The following is a 17826-nucleotide window of genomic DNA, read 5'->3' as shown; positions in this document are numbered from 1 at the left end:
AAAGTAATATTTTCTAGCTAAATAATCTTCATTTCAATATATTATGCTTTACTACTTTACTTTTTTTTTCTTTTTTTTCTTTTTTTTTAAATTTTTTTTTGTATAACCTTTTCTAATAACTATTTTTCTGGAGCTTAAACCAATGTGAGTAGTAGCTATGTATTTTTTTCTTTTTTTAGATGATTTGATCATATCAACTTCTATTATTATCTATTAAAATTTTTAAATACTATTTAAATAATCTATACATCTATGGCGCTGCAAGAATGAGGATATTTTATTAAAAGGAAAACTCAAGCTTCAATAGGTAACTGTGAAACTCCTTTTCTATTAAGAATTTTTGAGTTATTTTCTTCATCAATTACGAATTCTTCAATAATTTCCTCATCTTCATAAGTGGAAGAGTTCTGCAAAGCAAGCTCATCTTTGGTTACAGTATTATCTGTTTTTTCGATTGTGCTTGATCCTGATTCTTTTATTTCTTCAGACTCAAGATTGAGAGAAGTCACCTGAGTATCTTTTTGTTCATCAACCTTTTTGGACTTAGTTTTTTGATAGTCTTCAACAGTTTCAACAGATTTTCGTTCAATTTCTCCACTAACTTCTTCTAAATTTATCAACTCAGTTTGATTTTGTTTCTCATTGACTTCAGATGTTTCAATTTCTTTAGGAACCGATTCGTTTGATTCAGATTCTTTTAATTCTTGAACTTCCTTGGTTTCTTCACAGGCATCTAAATTGGTACTATCTAATTCAGATTGTTCTTTAATTTCTTTGTCTTCAATTATATTTTTACTCTCTTTTACTTCTTGAGCTTCCTCAGATTCGATTTCTGTTAATTTTTCTTTTTCTAAATTGTCTTCCGTATATTCTTTAGTAATTTTCAATTCAAATTCTTTTTCTTCACTTTCATCTGAGTTGGTAATAGTATCTGATTCATTTTGCTTTAATTCAATTATATTTTGTGGATATTCCAAATTTTTATCATCAATTTGTTGGACTTCTGTATTGGAAATTTTTACATTATTGCTTGCTGATTGATTTTCTGTTTTTTCAACTTCATTTGATTCATTAATTTTGAAGTCATCATTTTCTATAACTATTTCAACTTCACTCGGTGTTGATACTCCCAGTATTTGTTTTGACGCTTCATTATTTTTAGAAGTTATTGAATTCTTTGATGCTTTCTTACCTTTTTTGGATGAAACTTCTTGCCTGATATCATTAGTTTGTAATGGATTTAAATCCTGCACCTTCGCATCACCTGAATCTTTCATTTTTTCCTTTATTGTATTTGACTTACTTTCAGATTTTCTCTTCAATGCTAATCTTTCTTTGATAATTTTTTCATTCTTATAATATTCATTCATTACTTTTTCAATTTGATCAGTAACATATTTAATATTTTTTTCAGTTTGCTCATCTTGTCTTGATAAATAAAACTGACGTTTTGATTTTAATTCTTCAATCGTTTTGTTAACTTGTTCTGAGTTTAATGGTACAACTATATCTAATTCTGCTAATAAGGCTATTAGTGAGGGTTCTAATAAAAATTTACTGCTACTACTACTATTATTATTATTATTATTTGTAGTCTTATTAAAATTTTCATCTTCTGCAATAGTTTTATTGAACCTTTTCAAAACTTTCTTTGATCTTGTTGGTGGTGTATTTGACCAACTAATATCATTTTGTCTACTATTTTCTAATAATTCTAAATCTTTAGAATTTATACTGTTATTACCTTGGAAATGATTAATCTCTGAGAATTTCGATTGATCATTGAACAAGTGTCTTTTTGGTTTTTCAAATGTTGGGTCTAATGCTAACAAAATGTTTTCAATGGAATATATTTCATCTGAAAAGGCTAATTTCTTAGCCTCATTTAATCTCGCATTCAATTTTTCCATTGCTATATCCTTTGCCTCAATTAATCTTCTCATCTTATTATCTTCTTCAAAGTTCAATTTTTCTTGTTGTAATTTTTGTTTATAAGATTTAAATTCATTATTAAAATCTTTACGAATTAAAGATATTTGCTTTCTAATGGAATCCTTCTTATTAAATAGTAACGATCTTTTGGCTACATAAATTACTCTTTTGTCATTTTGTAATTTAATATTTTGAGAAATCTCATTTAAATTTTCATTAATTTCCTTAAATTCAGTTGATAAATCCTTTGATAATTTTATTTGATGGGATAAATTTTTCTTCAGTTCAATCAATTTCTTCGAATCAGTTTCAATTGATTTTTGGATTGGTTTTAGGGCAATTAAATCTTTTTTCAATTTATTTAATTGTTGTAAATGTTTAATTTCTAATTTTTCATCTAAAAGAGTTAAATTCCCTGATCCAATTTTTTTCTCCGATTCATTAATCCTCAATTCAATATCTTCAACAGTTTTCATTTTCCCCTTAGATTTCAGTTTATTGTTGGACTCTAACTTAGTATTAATTTCATTATTTTTTTTCTTAATACTTTGATTGACCAATTCCATCTGTTTATCAATCTGAAGTCTATTAGATTTCAAATCATTTTGTTCTTTAACAATCGCCTTTCTTCGATCTTGTAAAGACTTCATAGTTTGTGATTGATTAGTACCTTTGGAAACATCATTTAATTCACTTTTAATCTTTTCCAACTCAATATCAATTTTTTTAATTTGTCCTTGCAAGACAACAATTTTCTGATCTCTCTTTGTAGTATCTGGGCTTTTTAATGCTGATTGGAATCTGATACGTGTTATACCAACTCTATCATTTTTATTAGGTACTTTTGAAGAACGATCTTGAACTCTTGTCGAGGAGGATTTGGTAGTGGTGGACATATTACTCGAGACTATATAAGGCTTGGACTATTTAAATTAGAGACTAAAGCAAAAAAACCAACAAAGAAAGCAAGTCTCCATACATATCGTTATATATATATATATATATATATATATATATGTGTGTGTGTGTGTATGTCTGTGTCTNTGGTCGATTAACAAATAGTCTGTCCAATAGGTGAGTTACTAAACAAGATCAATATGAAATATGTAATAGGCAACAAATCACGTATACATGCATCTCCGAATTGAAATATTACACCAATTAAAAAGGGTTTTTCTGTCAAGAAACTCACCAAAATTTTAGGACCTATCCTACAAATCAGGAAGACAATATCGTAAGGGAACCATTTCCCAATCAAGAAAGAATCGTTTGTGACCAATTTATAAATGATCCCAAAATTTTCCTTAATATATATACGCTCATCTTGAAATAAATTTTCTTGACGCATAGTATCTTATAGTTTAAAAAAGACAAGTGGTCACCAAAATAACATCAGTTCCTTCCAATCAAATTAACACGTTGGCTACAACTTGGTTAACCCCAATTTGTGACATCAACGATTTTTCGTGACGTGGCTTCATCGTGTCGGAAAATTCCGAGCCTTTAATTTTCTTAACGATATTTCACTGTGATAATAAAATATTAAAGATTTAGAAAAACTAATTGTAGTTTATGATGTGAATATTTTTTTTTCTTTATTTTATTTTTTTTTTCAGTTAACAATGCTAGTTGAATATAGATTTTACAAAATTCGTAAAAATATAACGAGAAATGAGTACAAATAAAATCAAAAAGAGATGAATGGTAAGTACTCTAATGAGATTATATTTGGTCTGCTTGACTTGGTTTATTATGTAGTTCTCACGAATATATTGATGAATTTGATATCGTCGATTTTTCAAGAAAATTTTAAAAAAAGAAAATATTTTTCAATTGCAAAAAAATCATTCCTGCATTGTAAAATTATTCTTTACGCTAATTATTGCCAAGAAATGATATATAGAGGTGTAGAGATAATGCTTGCTATTTTTGAACTCAAGGCTATTTCAATAATTTATCTTGGGAATGTTACTGAATATTAGAAGATTAATATTAATATTGTAGCAACAAATTTTTATAGGTTCTTCAACTATTTTTTTGTCTGGGAATTTCGGTTTTACTCGTACAGATCAATTAATTAAATAAAATAAATTAGATAAAAAAGACATAAAAAAAAAATGAAAAACTAAAAAAATTTATAAACATTACAAAAATATATGCATTAAATTCTTGTCACTCACCAAATAACTTTTACAAGTCGATACCATGATTTTTGACTATTAAAGCTCAAAATTTACAATATACTATCTAAGTAAATCTTTTCTTCGAGACTCCGATAAGAGTTCCTTTTTTTTTTATTTTCTTTTTATTTTTCAGATTTTTTAATTTTGTTTCATCTCGTTTAGGTAACGCGAAAGTTTATAATAAATTGCTAAAATTATTGAAATTTAATATTATAAAATATATAATTAAAGTCACAAAAGAAACGTCATATTGAATGTTTCTTTATAAAATGTATCAAGTAGAAAATATATATATTGTGTTTGATAGTATAATTATATAAAGTCTTACCTCATTAACCAAATGACCTCAGCTTATGCCAGTTTAGTGGAAAACTTATCTTCTGAAGAAATCTTGGAAAAGTTTCCAGAAGTGATACCTTTGCAAAAAAGACCTAACACCAGGTCTAGTGAAGAGACTTTAGGTAAAGCTCAAGGTCATGAGGAGGTCAACGTTTTCCAAGATCATGATGAAGAACAAATAAAATTGATGCATGAAAACTGTATTGTATTGGATTGGAATGATAATCCAATTGGAGCTGCCACTAAAAAGGATTGTCATTTAATGGAAAATATTAATAAAGGCTTATTACATCGAGCATTTTCAGTATTTATGTTTAATGGTAAAAATGAATTATTGTTACAACAACGTGCTACTGAAAAAATTACATTTCCTAATTTATGGACAAATACTTGTTGTTCACATCCGTTATGTGTTGATGAAGAATTAGGCGGTAATAACTTCTTGGGTTTAAAGGATAAGATCCAAGGAGTTAAAGTTGCATCTATTAGAAAATTAAATCATGAATTAGGTATAAAGGATAAACAATTGGGTACTAATGGGGAATTCCATTTCCTAAATAGAATTCATTACATGGCAGAAAGTAATGGATTTTGGGGTGAACATGAAATTGATTATATCTTAATATATAAGATTTCCAAGGGGTCTTCTATCGATGTTGATCCTAATTGGAACGAAGTTAAAGATATCAAATGGGTATCTCAAGAAGAATTGAAACAAATGTTTGAAGATTCTAGTAAATTATTTACCCCATGGTTTAAAATTATTTGTGAAAACTATTTATTTGATTGGTGGAACAATTTAAAAGATTTAAGTAGTTTTGAAAATGATGAAACCATTTATAGAATGATTTGAATACTGGTGGTTTACAATCCAGATCATTTCTTATATATTCAATCATTATTTAATGAATTATGTATTTACAAAATTTAAATATATATATTTATATTTATATTTATATTTATTTTTTTTATTTATATTAATTTATTTATTTATTAATATTAATATTAATATTATTTTCTTAATATATTATCAATTAGTAGAGCAGTCGCTACACTGACATTTAAGGAATCTACAACCATACCGCCACCTCCTCTTATTTCATTTTTTGAACGAGGCCTTTCTTTAAATGGGATCTCTACGATGAAATCACTATTAAATTTCATGTTGGTTCTCACTCCTTTACCTTCATTCCCAACTATTAGAATTGTAGGAGCCTCATTACATTGACCCTTTAAGTCAGCTAATTTTAACGCTTTGGGACTGAATTCCTTTCTGGCATTTGGATTTGAATCTGTAGTAATAAACGTCCAATCATTTGCTTGTTTGGTTCTATTAACGAAATCTAAAGGTCTATCAACAGTTAGGATTGGTATTAATTCGAGTGCACCACTACTTGATTTTGAAACTACAGGCGATAGTGGAGAAGAGTTTCTACGGGAAATTAAAATGAAATCCACTCCCAAGAAATATGCACTTCTGATGATAGCCCCCATGTTATGTGGATCCATTATTTGATCTAGGAAAATACCCAAGGGATAGGTTTTAGTTTTATTGTCATAACGAATTTGATTCTCTTCAAATAAATTTATAGCAATTGTCTCATCGAAACGCATTACCCCACTTTCATCATCACAACTTTTCAAATGTGAAACTTCTATTGTTTCAATAGGTTTTGTTTCTAATACTACATTATTATGAATCCCATTATTTGTTAATAAGTTTAATTGATGTTTTGTAGCCTTCTCCATGGGAATATATATTTGAGTAGCCAATCTTGCAATAACTGGAGACAGCGTACCGTAATATAACAATTTCATATGATACGCTCTTTTTTTACTATTTAATGCCGCAATAACACTATTAGTACCATAAACATAATCAGAAAGTGGGTTTGGTTTTAGAGAAGGCATGACATTTCTGGAACCTTTAAATTTTGATAAATGAGTCAAATGTTGTTCTGAAAGTTCATCACGAATAGATTGTAATTTCTCTCGATGATGTAGTTTCTTATTATAAGGATCTGATTCTTTTGTATTTGCATGAATATGGGCAAAATTTTTTTTGAAATATGTTTCTTTATCTTGACCTTTTTTTTCCCAAGCTTTTACTCTTGACGTCTGAGGCATAAATTTATCAAAAGACGTTCTAGGATCCCTCCATTCTATATTTTTACGGTTTCGTTGTAATAGAATATCAGTACGAGTGGAAAAATTCCTGATATGAGATGAGATTTGGTTTTTCATTACTGTTTTATCAATGAATACATTTTTTTTTCAATTTTAATAAAGTTCTTTTAAAGCGAAATGCGATATATATTGTCGTGTTTTTTTTTTAATTGAATTTTTAATGGCCAAGTTAAGTAGTGTAAAATTAATAAGACAGAAGATCTAATTCTTGGAATTAATTTTCTGCCTTGACTCTATTGATGATATACATTATATAGTTTCAAAAATGGATTAATCTTACGACAAATAATATATTAATTTACAATATTCAATGGGATTACTATTGATAAATGGCGTGTTTTGATCCTTACACATAACAGGTATAAAAAAAAAATTGAAACCAATTAATTATTTACTTGAAAAAAAATTAAATCTACTTGTATGAAAATCTTTATTTTAACATAATAAAGGTATACATGTAATATGCCTACGTTCCCCTTGTGAGGTTTTTTTAATATATTTTACAACTTTAAATCACTCTGATTTATAATTCAATTAATGAAAACTATAGCCTACATATGCTAAGGAAAATGGCATGCCTCTAGCAAAAATTATACAAGTCAATCTTTCGTAATACAGCTTTCATTAGTCCAAGATTGATGCAAAAAAAGAACAGAAAAAAAATTGATGAATATATAATGTAAATTAACATTTACTGTCGTAATATATATACAAGTCTAAGTTAAATGTTGCATGTTGCCAATGTCATTCGCTTACTTTTTCGTAGAAGGTGAAGTCAAACCCTTCATTATATCCAATAATTGATTAACCATCTTGCTATTATCCTCTGAATCACCATTACTTTGTGAAGATTGTTTTGTACGTCTTAGAGGTGGAACAGAACGGAAAGCTGTTTGAGATAACCTTTGTGAACCTTGTCTATTGACCCCACCAACCATCTTGGCAGCAATATTAATTTTTCCGTCAGTAACTCTAACACTTTTAATTTCAAATGGGAATACTGATTGTCTTAGGAAATCACCTTGGCCGTAGGCATGTTTTGTTTCAGTAGAGCTATCAGATGCTACAAAACCAGCAATAGCAGTCTTCTTACCCAACGCATCAGCATTAAGCACTCTCCCTGGAACAATACTCTTTTGAATGATACCATTTGGTGAATTTCTTAATCTACCCTTTAAAGAGTATGATAAACCACCAGAACCAACCATAGAATTTTCCCATGGTAATGATCTACTACTATTCAAGTTTGATTTAACATATTGTACTGCTTCTTTGGAAAAATTACGTGAATTAACAATACTACTCAAATCATCCTTTATATGATTTTTACGAAGTTCTTTTACAAGCCCTGCACGCAATTGTGCCAATTTATTCTTTGCCTCACGGGTCACCTTTGAATTAGTAGCACTAGTAGGATTTACACCCGTGAGATTACTTAAAGGTGTGGTAGACCTCAAAGATGTAGGGATAAAAAGTGGGTTTTCAATAGAAGGAGGATGTGTCACATGCACCCCCAATTCTGCAAAACGACGACGAGTCCATTGTAACCCAGCATTGGTCTCAAAATGAGCTGTACGTTGCAAAGAATCCTGTGCAGTCAAAACAATAGATTTAGAACGTATACGGGACGGTAGAGTTGTCTTAAGCCCCCATTCACAAACTCGATGGGCATTTGGTGTAGTGACAACGACTTGATGGGCAGGAACAGAACGTGGTGCAGTGTTCTGGAGCGACGCACGGGGACGATGAAGTTGGGCCAACCGAGAGCCACGCAGCAACGAAGATTGAAGGGGCAAAGGTATATTGGAGGTCATGTGTATTAGGGGAAAAGGTGTTATATATTAGTGGTAGCGAATTGATCTTGTATCTTGAGAAAAAGAAAAATTGTGCGTCTTATAATATAGCTCGTTTGTTGTATTATCCTTAGTTTTTATATTCTTATTCGTATACTATTGCTCTTGTTGATGTATATTATATTAGATGCATGTTTTGTATAATCTATAATGTATATACACTGTTAGTTTATACGTGTAAAATCTCACACGCTACTTATACAAAACTTTGTGGCAGCGATTACCCGGCACAGCGGCGAAAATTTTCTTTTTCTCCGACCGGAAGATAAAAAAAGTATATATAAGTAAAATGGAAGATATGGAAGTAGCGATGATCTTATAAAAGATAATAATTGTTCAAAGTCAGAAATCGCCAAGCAAGACATTATGGCAGAATTGGAAAACCAAATGCAGAAGTTGAGTATGAGTGACGGTCCAGGAGATTCACCTTCTGGTGGGTCGTCCTACAGACCTCCTCACGTCAGAAGAGGTGGTGCCAGAAGTGGTGGTCGTGGTGGTAATAATCAAGGGTTTGATCGTAGAATTAACAACAGAGGTAATGCTGCTGATGGTAGTTTCTTCGGTAACAACAGTCAAAGTTCTAGTTTCTTTGGTTATAATAATCGTCGTGGTACTGGCAATAATGGACCAAAGAGAGGCGGCGCTGGTCGTGGAAGATACGGACGTTTTGTCAATGGGGAACATATTCCTGGTGAAAGAAACGAAGCTTTGGAATTGGAATTGTTTGGTGCACCAAACGATCCTAAATTTCAATCTTCTGGTATCAATTTCGACAATTATGATGATATCCCAGTGGAAGCCTCTGGTAAAGATGTTCCAGAAGCCATTACTGAATTCACTTCTCCACCTTTGGCAGATTTGTTGATGGAAAATATTAAATTGGCTCATTTCACCAAGCCAACTCCAGTTCAGAAATATTCTATTCCTATTGTGGAACAAGGTAGAGATTTGATGGCATGTGCCCAAACTGGTTCTGGTAAGACTGGTGGGTTTTTATTCCCAGTCTTGTCTGAATCCTTTTCTACAGGTCCTGCAGATTTGCCAGAAAACACTCAGTCCTCTTATATGAGAAAGGCTTATCCAACTGCTGTTATTTTAGCTCCTACAAGAGAATTGGCCACTCAAATTTTCGATGAAGCCAAGAAATTCACTTATAGATCTTGGGTGAAACCATGTGTCGTTTACGGTGGTGCTGATATCAGAAATCAAATTAGAGAATTAGAAAGAGGTTGTGCTCTTCTAGTGGCTACACCAGGTCGTTTGAATGATTTATTGGAACGTGGTAGGATCTCTTTAGCAAATGTTAAGTATTTGGTTTTAGATGAAGCTGATAGAATGTTAGATATGGGTTTTGAACCACAAATTAGACACATTGTGGATGGTTGTGATATGCCACCTGCAGGTGAAAGACAAACTTTAATGTTTTCCGCTACTTTCCCAGATGATATTCAACATTTGGCTCGTGATTTCTTAAGTGATTATATCTTTTTATCTGTTGGTAGAGTCGGTTCTACTTCAGAAAACATTACTCAACATATTTTATACGTTGAAGATATGGATAAAAAATCCGCTTTATTAGATTTATTATCAGCCTCCAACTCAGGTTTAACTTTGATTTTCGTAGAGACTAAGAGAATGGCTGATGAATTAACTGATTTCTTAATCATGCAAAACTTTAGAGCTACTGCTATTCATGGTGACCGTACTCAATCAGAGCGTGAAAGAGCCCTACATGCCTTTAGAAACGGTAGAGCAGATTTATTGGTCGCCACTGCTGTGGCTGCTAGAGGTTTGGATATTCCAAATGTTACTCATGTCATTAATTATGATTTACCAAGTGATATCGATGATTATGTCCATAGAATTGGTAGAACTGGTCGTGCCGGTAACACTGGTACCGCTACCGCTTTTTTCAACAGAAATAATAAGAACATCGCAAAGGGTATGGTGGAATTATTAACTGAAGCTAATCAAGAAGTTCCAAATTTCTTAAACGATGCCATTAGAGAATCTTCAAGAGGAGGAGGAGGAGGCCCAAGAGGTGGTAGATCCGGTTTCAACAGCCGTAGCAATAGTTCAAGAGATTTCCGTAGATCTAACTCAAGAGACAACTTCTGGAATTCAAACTCAAGATCTGCTTCTGGTTCCGGCTCAGGTGCTGGTTGGGGTGGTAATAATGCTGGTTGGGGTAACTCAACTTCAACTAGATCTAACAACTCAAATTGGGGTGGAAACTCTGGAGCTAGTAACAGCTGGTGGTAAGCATACTTTCAGATTCTTTTATTCTTTATTTCCCAAGTATATATATATTAGTGATCTACTTTATTCACTACTACCCTCTTTCACCTTATTATATTATATGATTGTACATTAGAATGTTTTAAATCTTTTAAATCTTTATTTTTTTCTCTCGGATTCATAATATATTTTTTTTTTATTTTATTTTTTTCTTCTATTTTGTTTACATTTGGGAATACAATTATAAATTGTTATTACGGTTATGCGTTGTATATTTATTAAAGTTTTTTGCATAACAATTAAGCATTTTTTTTTAAAAAAAAAACAAAAAATAAAAAATAAAAAAAGAACTACACAAATTTATTAATTATAATATCTCCAACTTTAAAATAATTAAACCTAATCATCTTGATTTTAATTTTTTTTAATTATTTTTTTTATTCATTCCTAGTACAGTTATATATACACTTTTTTTTCTTCCTCTCTCTTACACTATTTTATCCTATCTATTTACTTTTCTATATACAAATATTTTTCGTTTTTTTATATAGAATAAAAAATCTATTATATTTAAAAAAAAGACTTTAATATCATTCAATTTGGGTTTTACCATTGAAAATACCAAAATAAGTTAGGTGATTCGTTATGTTTAACTTTAACTATATCAACTAAATCTTTCCCCTTATTTAAAAATCTTCTCTTCATTCGGTCTTTTTCTGTTCTTTCAATATACATCTCTTTCATACGATTGAAAGTATCTTCCACTTCAAACCCCATTTCATAAGTATCAGAGATTAAAGGCCTATTACTAAATTCAATATCATTCATGTTTTCAATAGGTTCTCTAATACATACTTCAATCCCTCGTAAACACCATATCTCATGTAATCCTCGATATTGATAAGTACCAGTAGTTCTTAATAATAGATATCCAATATCCTTAAGAACAATCTCAATACTACCCTGGAATGGTGGAATTACGTGTCTAACATAATCCCCTTTGTCTTGAATATTATCTTTAATACCACAATATTTAGTTAATGGATGTGGAATTTTATTACTCTTATTATTACAATTATTAAATGCAGTGATACCAGATTCGATATTTTTGAAATTATATCCTTCTCCAGGTATATATTTAATGATTTGATTAATTGTTCCAGATGGTGGTATCAAGTAAAATATACCTCCTATGGTATAGCATGCTCCATCTTCATTTCCCAAAATTGTACGATAACGTTTCTTCCTTATTTTTTCAATCTTGAATAGATTAGTCTTTCGTATTCTATCAAGCCAATCTTTCTTTATCACACTATCTAATTTATTTTTATCATAATCTCTACTGTATCCAGGCAAATCAAATATAACCTTATTAAAAATTCGATATTGCAATATATCACGAGTTAAATTTGGGATGTGTGAGACTCCACTATATTGCTTCTTAATAAATAACCCAGGATTAGCTTCAAATTCACGTCTCTTATTTTCATCAATAGATTGTTCCTTAGTACTAGAATTAATTCCTTTTGTTATTTTATAACCAAAGTATCTTTCAATTAACGAATTGATTAAGGTTGATTTACCTGCATTGGCATGCCCAACAAGATACGAATGATTTTTCATCATTGATAATGCATTGGCAAGATTCCATGATTTAATCGATGAAATTCCAACAATTTTATTGATATTAATGTCTAATTCTTTTTTTAATAATGATTTGATAAACGAAGGTAATGATTTAGATAATGTTTTCCTATCCTTAATTACTGTATCACATTTAGTCAATAACAAACTAGAAGTATAATCTGGATTTTCAAATAATCGACGTTCAAAATGGAATGGAAATTCTGTCAAGGGGACCACATTGACTATGTTAGAAGGAGATTGGATATATTTTTCTAAATCTCGGAATTCGATACTACGAAATTCATCAAGTTTATAATTATTATGGTTGATAGCATCATTACAGCGTTTACAAATAAGTAAATTGTCTTTTTTATTATCTATTTCAGAAGCCATCGATTCTTGTTCCGGAACGCCCATATTTTGTAATTGATTTTTATACAATAAATATCGTATCTCATCTAATTGATTAATACCTTTGGGGGTAAATACTTTGGGCTTAATATAATATCCTGTATCTTCACTGTTCTTATCTTGCAATTTTATCCCACATGAATGGCAATTAATTAAACGTTTGGAGATTTTGATTTTGGACACTGATATCAATCGACTATATACAAGTTTATAAGAAGTTCCAAACATGGCCCAATTCTTTTCTTTTTGAGATATATATTATCTAATATTTAAATCACTAAGTGATAAGGTTTTTTATTAGGCTTATATATATAATAAGTCACTTTATTAATCATCTATATACCGTATCTAATTTGATTAACACTACCTTCCGTCACATGAATTTTTGAAATTTTTTTTGAAAAATTCCAAATTCCAAATTCGATGCGATGAGCTTTAAAAAAAAAAATTTCAGATTTTCAAAAAAAATGTATATTTATGTATTAGTTACATTCATTCTAATGAGAGTAAGGTATAGAACAATAATAACTCAATATGACAACTATTGCAAAGAGTACTAAGAAAATGAAGTCAAAGCATTTAAAGTCAAAAACTGACGAATCCAAAAAGATTAAAGAAGTTAAAAAAATTGAAAAACTAGAAACCAAAAAACAGAAATCTAAAACAAGTAAAGAAACTGATAATTCAAAGGATTCTGATAATTCTTCTTCTGAAGATGAAGCTGAAGATATGGAAGCCACTATGAAATCTTTAAAAGAAGATGATCCTGATTTTTACAAATATCTAGAAGAAAACGATAAAGATTTGTTGGGCTTCACTGCTACAAATCCTTTGGATGCAATTAGTGATGAGGATGATGATGATGATGATAATGATAATGACGAAAAATCATCTAATAAAAAAAATATTGAAGATGAAATTGTGGAAGAAAATGAAACCAACTCAGATAAAACTGAATTAACTTTAGCTCTTGTTAGAGAATGGAAAAAAACTTTACAAGGTACACCATCTTTCAAGCATATTAGAAAAATTGTTACCGCTTTCAAAGCTGCTGTCAATTTAAATAATGAGGAAATTACCGAATCCTCCAAATACTCAGTCACTGATCCAAAAGCCTTTCAAGAATTAATGTTCATGGCTCTAAAAGATTTACCAAGCGTTATTCAAAAGATGAATCCTTATCAAATTATTAAAGGGTCTAGATCTCTTCAAGTAAGCAAAAACACAACTAAATTATCATCTATCTTAAAATTCCATGCTGCCTCTTTATTAGTTCTTTTAAATGATATTAATAATACTGAAACTGCAGCTCTAGTTTTACATTCCCTTAACCAACTTTTACCATATTTCTTGTCTTATAGAAGAACATTAAAAGAATTAATTAAAGCTGTCATTATTGTATGGGCTTCATCTAAAGATGTAGAGACTCAAATTGCTACTTTTGCCTTCTTACATAATGCATCAAAAGAATTCAAAAAATCTATCCTTGAACTGGTTTTGAAAACTATTTATTCTATCTTCATTAAAGGTTGTCGTAACACGAATATTCGTACTATGCCTTTAATTAATTTCCAAAAAAATTCAGCTGCTGAATTATTTAATATTGATCAAGTTTTAAGTTATCAAATATGTTTTGAAAGTATTAGACAGTTGGCTATTTCTTTGAGAAACGTTATGACTGCTATAACTAAAAAAACACACAAGTCAAATTCAGCAGAATCATACAAATTAGTCTACAACTGGCAATTCTGCCATTCATTAGATTTTTGGTCTCGTGTATTATCATCAGCTTCAAATGTTTCAATTCAAAATAAAACTGAAAATGCATTAAGTGAATTAGTTTATCCTTTAATTCAAGTCACAATTGGTACTATTAGATTAAATCCAACTGCTCAATATGCCTCCTTAAGATTCTATTTAATTAGATCTCTTATCAGATTAACTCAAAACACCAACGTTGTTATACCAATTTTCTCTTTATTGTCAGAAATGTTAACTTCAACTGCCTTCACTAGAAATCCAAAAAAAACAAAGGGTAATTTAGTAGCCTTTGATTTTGATCATAATATTAAATGTTCTCAAGGTTACTTAGGTACAAAAATTTATCAAGATGGTCTAACAGAACAATTTGTTGAATTAATTGGCGAATATTTCGTCTTATACTCAAAAAGTATCACTTTCCCAGAATTTATTACTCCTGTCGTTATTACTTTACGTCGTTTTATTAAATCTTCTAAAAATGTTAGAATGAACAAACAATTAATGAATATGGTGGAAAAATTAAATAACAATGGTGATTTTATTTCTAAAAAGAGAGCTACCGCTGATTTTACACCAAGTGATACTGCTGAAGTAGCTAACTTCTTAAAGGAAATATCTTGGAAAGACACTCCTTTAGGTTCATTTGTAGCTGTTCAAAGAGAAGTAAAAGAAGAGAAAGCTAGAATAGTGAGAGAAAGTATTGAGGAAGAAGACAAAGAAACAGAAGAAGATTTAAGAAGAAAGGAAGCTAAGAAACTTGGTTTAGATCTTGATGATGATGATGATGCTGTTGATATCGAAATGTCAGAATAATATTTCTGATTTTTGATTTCATATAGAATATATAAATTACATGTATATTATTTTTTAAATTTTAAGCATTTTTACAAGTCAATACAAAATTTAAGTATTAGATAAGCGCTAATAATGCCAATCAAACTAGTGAATATATAGCGAAGAGATAATATAGGAGAAGCTGATTTTTTTATCATTTGATTTTATATTTTTTTTTTATTGTTGGTTTTTTTAATTCCTTTTTTTAACCAGAACTTTCCATTAATATTAAACTAAAGTTAACTCCAAATGACAAAGTATTTTCAAAAAATAAGTTATTTAAAGCTTTCCGAGATCATAGGTAACCAATATGCAAATACTTCTAATTCATTAAAGCACAACTTATTTTAATATTAACAATTTGAAAATTACTTCAAATTTGAGTTTTTATAATATCAATAGTTCAAAATTTTATTCTACCATATCTAATATATATTAATTTACAAGTGACAACTATATGATTTATCCATTATATGCTAAAGCAGCATCCCAAAATTGAGTTTCTAGTTGGCAAACATCACCGAAAATTTTGACCAAAGTTTCAATTTTCTCAGGAGGATATGTACTAGCAATATGGTTCAACAACTTTTCACCTTCTTTTATAGCAGCTACACTAAGTTCACCCAAACAGTCTGAACACCACTTATTATAGTATGGATAATCCTCATTTAGCACAAGATTCTTCTCAAAAGTACGTGCAGCAAAACAGTAGCCCATCAAACAAGGGGTAAGGGCAGCTACTAATTCTTCCCAAGTACCTCTCTTGGCTATATCATTGAAATATCTAGAGTAGTTGTTTAATGCTGGGCCCCTTTTTATCGTATCATAATAGGAATCATCAACGACCCCAAAGTATTTAGTTAATTTTTCTTTATGGGCAGTTATCTCTACCTTTGTTCCAGCAATTAGGGCAATCTCTAGTTCGATATCAGAAAGAGTTGGTGCCTTACTAGCAGCAATGCAATGAACCCTAGCATAATCAACTAAATAACTGTAATCTTGTTCAATAAAGAATTGAAACTTTTTTGGATCTAAAGTTGCAGTAGCAATTTGATTGACAAATTCATGATTCGTATAGGTTTTCCAATGACGCTTAACATAAGGATGGTGAATTAAGTAATCAAAGAAATTATTCTTATAATTCACTGGATTACTGATTCTTGTCCAAGACGATTGCCTGGCTGATAAAATGGAATGTGCATTAAAGCACTCGTCCTTTATCATCTTTTCCATTGGTATCTCAATAGAATGAACATGATTAATACGACCATTGAAATCTGAATTAACTTTTATCACAGTACAACCAAGGGATATAGCATTTTGAACATATTCAATACCACCATAGACAGCTTGTGCTAAAGAATATCCTAGGGCAAGATTAGATGCAACGGAGGAGGCTAAGGTACATCCAGCACCATGTGTATTGTGGGTTTTTTCTATGTTACCGTTGTAAACTATAAATTTTTCTTCGTTGCCTAGGTACAAGATATCAATTATTTTATTATCCGATAGTAATTCATATGGTAATTGACCTCCCTTGATCAATATATTTGCACATTTTGTTTCTCTTGATACTTCTTGAGCAACATTGAAAATGTCCTCGATTGAAGTAATTGACATCTGAGGTTTATTTATCAACTTCAATGCTTCTTGAAGATTTGGAGTAATTAGTTCTGCAAATGGAGTAAGTTGAGCTTTCACTAATTGAATAAAGTCATCATCAACGAACATTTCATTTAGAAAGGGATCCCAAATTAATTTTGGTCTATAATCTCCTAATTCGATCAATTTTTTATTTAATATTTGAACATTTTCAATTGTTAACAAACCACATTTAATGACATCACATTTAATATTCCTCAGATTAACATCTAAAGCTTCCTTAACTAAGTCTTTTGACATTTTTTGAATATTGTAGACTTTTGATGGGGTTTGGACCGTGACAGCTGTAAGGCAAGTCATACTATAACATCTGTGTGCAGTAATAGTCTTCAAATCTGCTTCTATACCTGCACTACCACTAGAATCCGAGCCCCCGATAGTTAAAACCGTAGGTAGTTCCTCTTGACCAGATAAAGTAAGATACGGTGGAGGGGAATTGATACTAATTACTGTTTGTGTCATTATATGTTCGTATGATATTAAAATTGGCTTTTAGACAAGAGACTGGAAATAATTTCCGTTACAAGATATGAATGGGATATATAGGCATATTTATATAATTTTACGTACCACTTGAAATATGACATCTGAATTCTATGCCAAGATGCAAATTGACCAATAGATGAGTGTTTATTAGTAGCCGTTTTTTAGTTGCATAAATTTGGTTGACATTAAGTTAGATCGTGTCATTGTCGCCTACTTTGTTCTGTATATTCCGAAATTTGCACAAATTGATATGCATCTAAAAATTTCAACGACTATTCCGAACTAAAGTTAATTATGAATAAATGCCTATAGAA

General features: G+C 30.3%; 8 protein-coding genes across 8 annotated transcripts; 3 read left to right on the top strand and 5 right to left on the bottom strand.

The window, feature by feature from the left end:
* Positions 1-293: 293 nt before the first annotated feature.
* Positions 294-2828, bottom strand: TBLA0B04240 (uncharacterized protein; the record flags this gene model as incomplete). The annotated part of the gene is made up of 1 exon (XM_004178733.1): positions 294-2828. One exon carries the CDS (start codon positions 2826-2828, stop codon positions 294-296), a length of 2535 nt encoding a protein of 844 aa, XP_004178781.1.
* A 1627-nt stretch (positions 2829-4455) lies between these two features.
* IDI1 (isopentenyl-diphosphate delta-isomerase IDI1) lies at positions 4456-5307 on the top strand (the record flags this gene model as incomplete). The annotated part of the gene is made up of 1 exon (XM_004178732.1): positions 4456-5307. The coding sequence occupies one exon, from the start codon at positions 4456-4458 to the stop codon at positions 5305-5307; it is 852 nt and encodes a 283-aa protein (XP_004178780.1).
* Positions 5308-5465: 158 nt separating this feature from the next.
* MRM1 (Mrm1p) lies at positions 5466-6698 on the bottom strand (the record flags this gene model as incomplete). The annotated part of the gene is made up of 1 exon (XM_004178731.1): positions 5466-6698. One exon carries the CDS (start codon positions 6696-6698, stop codon positions 5466-5468), a length of 1233 nt encoding a protein of 410 aa, XP_004178779.1.
* Positions 6699-7393: 695 nt separating this feature from the next.
* Positions 7394-8455, bottom strand: MRP51 (mitochondrial 37S ribosomal protein bS1m; the record flags this gene model as incomplete). Its single annotated transcript, XM_004178730.1, has 1 exon — positions 7394-8455. One exon carries the CDS (start codon positions 8453-8455, stop codon positions 7394-7396), a length of 1062 nt encoding a protein of 353 aa, XP_004178778.1.
* Positions 8456-8860: 405 nt separating this feature from the next.
* Positions 8861-10756, top strand: DED1 (DEAD-box ATP-dependent RNA helicase DED1; the record flags this gene model as incomplete). The annotated part of the gene is made up of 1 exon (XM_004178729.1): positions 8861-10756. One exon carries the CDS (start codon positions 8861-8863, stop codon positions 10754-10756), a length of 1896 nt encoding a protein of 631 aa, XP_004178777.1.
* Positions 10757-11338: 582 nt separating this feature from the next.
* Positions 11339-12997, bottom strand: GEP3 (Gep3p; the record flags this gene model as incomplete). The annotated part of the gene is made up of 1 exon (XM_004178728.1): positions 11339-12997. The coding sequence occupies one exon, from the start codon at positions 12995-12997 to the stop codon at positions 11339-11341; it is 1659 nt and encodes a 552-aa protein (XP_004178776.1).
* A 306-nt stretch (positions 12998-13303) lies between these two features.
* On the top strand, positions 13304-15343 carry NOC2 (mRNA-binding ribosome synthesis protein NOC2; the record flags this gene model as incomplete). Its single annotated transcript, XM_004178727.1, has 1 exon — positions 13304-15343. One exon carries the CDS (start codon positions 13304-13306, stop codon positions 15341-15343), a length of 2040 nt encoding a protein of 679 aa, XP_004178775.1.
* Positions 15344-15826: 483 nt separating this feature from the next.
* On the bottom strand, positions 15827-17488 carry TBLA0B04170 (uncharacterized protein; the record flags this gene model as incomplete). Its single annotated transcript, XM_004178726.1, has 1 exon — positions 15827-17488. One exon carries the CDS (start codon positions 17486-17488, stop codon positions 15827-15829), a length of 1662 nt encoding a protein of 553 aa, XP_004178774.1.
* Positions 17489-17826: the final 338 nt, after the last annotated feature.

Source organism: Henningerozyma blattae, chromosome 2, assembly GCF_000315915.1.
Source record: "Henningerozyma blattae CBS 6284 chromosome 2, complete genome".
Lineage (NCBI taxonomy): Eukaryota > Fungi > Ascomycota > Saccharomycetes > Saccharomycetales > Saccharomycetaceae > Henningerozyma > Henningerozyma blattae.
Note: the sequence above shows the minus strand (reverse complement) of the source record. Positions and strands in the feature narration are given on the sequence as shown.